At 63.9% G+C, this 3,801-nt stretch overlaps 1 protein-coding gene across 1 annotated transcript; it reads right to left on the bottom strand.

Moving 5' to 3' along the window:
- Window positions 1–1,105: 1,105 nt before the first annotated feature.
- MNEG_2095 (hypothetical protein) lies at window positions 1,106–3,153 on the bottom strand (the record flags this gene model as incomplete). The annotated part of the gene is made up of 4 exons (XM_014049419.1): window positions 1,106–1,358; window positions 1,623–2,188; window positions 2,385–2,462; window positions 2,971–3,153. 4 exons carry the CDS (start codon window positions 3,151–3,153, stop codon window positions 1,106–1,108), a joined length of 1,080 nt encoding a protein of 359 aa, XP_013904873.1.
- Window positions 3,154–3,801: the final 648 nt, after the last annotated feature.

Consider the following 3,801-nt stretch of genomic DNA (forward strand, 5'->3'; position numbering starts at 1 on the left):
CAGAAGTTATCGTTCTTATGGAGATGCACCGCTTCGGACCAAGCGGAGGGGAGCCCGCCCGACGTTCCAAACCATTGCACCCATGCGCCCAGCCGCCCAAGCCGCCACGTGCGCTTGCTACAGCATGGCTGCACACAGCAGGCCCTGCACGCCGCAAGTGTTGCGAAACATAAAAAGTTATGATCAAGATAAGCTCACCAAAATTGCATGCATGCAGAAAGTCACTGTATAATCAGATATGGTGCGCAGCAGTTGCCTAACCCTGCAGCTGGTCAACTGCACAGGGTGTCCAGGATGCCATTTGCGGTGTCACTCATGAGTCATGACGACAGTTGCCCGCCCCTGCCCTGCCGTCCGAAATTTCCTTGCGCCCGCCAAGTTACAGGAGGCGAGCGGCTCCACCACCAAACATACCGCCCCCTGGTATCCAACGTCCATCGCCTGCACCAGGGCCTTGTCAAGGCCACGCGGCCTTGACCCCTGTGCAACCCAGGCGCGTCGCCCCCCTAAACCCGCGGTGACAAGCGGCATTGCTATGCGCCCCCTCCCCAAAAACCTGGTGACGCGCCGTGTCTGCACAGCGCAACCGCTCGTGGTGACATGTGCAAGCAGCTTGGATGCATCCATTCAGGCAAACATGCATTGTGATCTCCAAACTCTGACACAAGAGTACGATTCTGCAGGAAGACACCCATTGTTTGACAGCAGCTCGAGCCGCACATGCGTTGTGGTGGCTGCATGTGGCAGCAGCTCCCAAAGTCTCGAGCGGCAGGAGAAAGTAGGGGCAGTGCTGGGCAAGGGATTTTGTGTATGGGAAGCGACCGAGGCGTGCAATTCACCCAGACACACATTCATTGTCGTCCCAACGAAGCCCTGCTGCAAAATGTGGTTGAAGCCGTTTCGCGCAGCACCCAGCGCCGCCCGGCCCGCCCTCGTGAGGGCACGCCTCATCCCCAGGCTCGCGCACATGCAGCTGCATATGACAGGATTTCAGACATGTCGATCTGGACAGTTTGGAGGCTCGGCATGTTGGTCTGTCACGGGAACCTCTGGACCAAATTGAATGCAGATTTTTTATGCGTGCCAGACTGCTGCTTCACAGCAGCTACCGCGATGCCCCCGGACCTGGCCCCCTCTCCCGCTCCTCCCTGCCGCCCTCAGGGGCCCCTCCGCCCTCCCCCTCCCCCGCCGCCGCGGCGGGCACCTCGTCCGCCGACTGCGACGCCGTGGGTGTGCCGGGGTGCCGCACCGCATTGGCGCCGTGGGCGCGGCCGAGCAAAAAGTCGTGCAGGTCGTGAGAGGATCCGCTGGCGGCGGCTGCGCCCAGCATATCCGCCTCCTCCAGTCCGGCGGCGTACCTGGGTGGATTTGATACAACAAGAAACTTGGCGCAGCAAGAGAGTGACAGGCCGCAAATCGGGTGCAGCAAGTCAGGACAGCAAGGCAAGGCGGGAAGGTGTACCGGGGTCGGCGCGCCAGTAGGCGCTGCTCGGGGCGTGAGCCTGTGCGCAGCAGCGCAGCACAATGTGGGACGGCATGTGCAGGGCTCGAATCCACGCGCATATGTGCAAAGGCGTTGCTTGCCGATTGTGAGCGCCAGCCCCCCATTGCCCAAAACGCACCAAGGGAGCTCCCACGGCTCCAGGAAGCCCTGCTGAGGTGGCGCCCGGTCCCCACCCGCGCCGCGTGCCCCGTCCGGCTGGTGGGCGCCGCCGCCCGCCGCCGGCGCCCCGGGGCGCAGCCGCCCCTCATCCCGAGCCCCAGCGGCTGGCCGCGAGGGGTGCGGCAGCTGCGGCCGCTGCTGTTGGTGGCTGGGCTGCATCCAGGGGTCGATGTGGGTTTCCGGATGGTGCGAGTGGTGGTGGTAGGCCGCGCCGCTCCCGCCCCCGTCCACTGACGAGCACTTGCCTGCCCGCCCTTCATGCTGCCGCTGCTGCCGCTGCTGCCCCTGCTGCTGCTCCGGCTCCTGCCCCTGCCACGCCTGCTGCTGCTCCGCCATGCCCGCCTGCCGCATTCCGGCCTCCTGCACCGCACGACGCCGCGCCCGCCGCTCCCCCTCCGCGTCTCCCGCAACGCTGTCGCCGCGGGCGGCGCCGGCGGCAGAAGGGCCGGCGTCGGCGGCCTCGAGGCCCCTGGGGCCCCAGCTGAACGGCAGCTGCTGCTCTAACATGCGTGCCAGCTCCTCTTCCTGAGTTTTTGGTGTGATGGGATTGCGAACTTATTGGGAAGCACGGGAGCAACTATAAGCTGGGCCGACCAGGAATGAGGTTTCAGGATCTTGTTGCTGCCTGCTATTGAAGCCACGCAGCGTCAGGGGCGTGGTACTGCCAGCGGCGGCGGGCGTCACCAGGCGGGGTGTGAGGTGTGTGGCGCTGTGCGCTGACCTGGGCCAGGCGGGCGCGGGCCGAAGCAATGGATGCGTCCAGGGTGCTGACAACGGCTGCCTCGCTCTTCACCAGCTCCTGGTGTTGGGGCGGGGTTGGAAAATCGTGGGTGCTGGGGTGGCTGGGTGCTGTTTGATAATGCGCCTTTGAGAGGCTGGAGGTGCTGGCGTTATTGGGTTCTCTTGATGGTGCCATTGGTGCTGGGGTTTTGGGAGTGGCAGGGCTGTGTCCGAGAGATGGACAGCAGCTCTGCACGGGTGAACACGCACGAAACAAATTGCACTCTGAGTCCTCGATGCAAGTTGATACGATCATGCGTCCTGGTTTGTAGGGTGCGGCTGTGGCCTGCTGGTGGCACGCCGCGCTGACAATTGGAGGCGCGGGGCTGCGCAGGCCAATGCACCTGCGCCCCGTCAGCGCCAGCTCCCAAGGCAGCTCAGCCTGGAGCCCCGGCCCGATGTGGGGTTCAGAGTGTACAAGCTCAGGAGCGCGCTCGCGCCGTCCTCAACGGGGAAGACAGGTGGATGGTGGTGCCAATTTGGCACGCAATTCAATTGTGTGCCGATTCAGTCAGCGGCGTGCGCACCTCAATATTCCGCTGGATGGTGTCGCAGATCGCCTCCAGGGGCAGGATCCCAAACGGCTCCTCCAGCTGTATCGCGATCTCGTCGATCCCCAGCAGCAGGAACGACACGACGGCCGTAGACGGCACCACGGCCCAGCCGATGTGGTTCCACAGCACAAAGGGCAGCGTGGCCAGCCAGAGCATCAGGAAGCGCGACGTGTGGCGGGTGTCTGGCGGTTTTGGGGGGCAGGGGGCATGACGAAAGCACTCATGGAATGGCGGCGGGCTGCTTGCGCATGGATTTTGAGGAGCGTGCATGGAACAGCATCGCCCCAAATACGGCTGAGTTACATGCGGCTCCCCTCGCGACATAGCAAGGCTCGAGCAACCCCCTCGTGGGCCCACAGACAGTAACAGGCTGCAGTCAGCAACACTGCAGCAGCCTCACCAGCCCCATCTCAAGTCCCCCAACACCCAGGATCACGCGTCTCGCAGCCGCGCAAGGCACAACCCCAAGCATCAAGCCCCCCATGCATCCCTGGCCCCGACCAGCCGGCCACCCACAGGACAGGGGTATGGGCGTCCTGAGGATCCGCTCGCACGCCCCCATGATGTCCTGCGGCCGAGGATTGAGAAATCAGCAGCGGAGGGCAGCGGAACCGTGCCAGGTTGGTCAAAGGCGCGCTGCCGCGAACGCCCCCACTGCTCCCGTGGCACAAGCTCAACCAGAACAGCCGAGCGCTGGCTTGGCCCCCCCTCAAACATGGAGGCGTCAACTCTAATCAGGCATTTGGTATGTGTTTGTGTGTGTATGAGTGTGTGTGTGTGTGAGTGTGAGAGTGTGTGTGTGTG

The sequence above is a fragment of the Monoraphidium neglectum genome (assembly GCF_000611645.1).
Source record: "Monoraphidium neglectum strain SAG 48.87 unplaced genomic scaffold scaffold00228, whole genome shotgun sequence".
In the NCBI taxonomy this organism is placed as follows: domain Eukaryota; kingdom Viridiplantae; phylum Chlorophyta; class Chlorophyceae; order Sphaeropleales; family Selenastraceae; genus Monoraphidium; species Monoraphidium neglectum.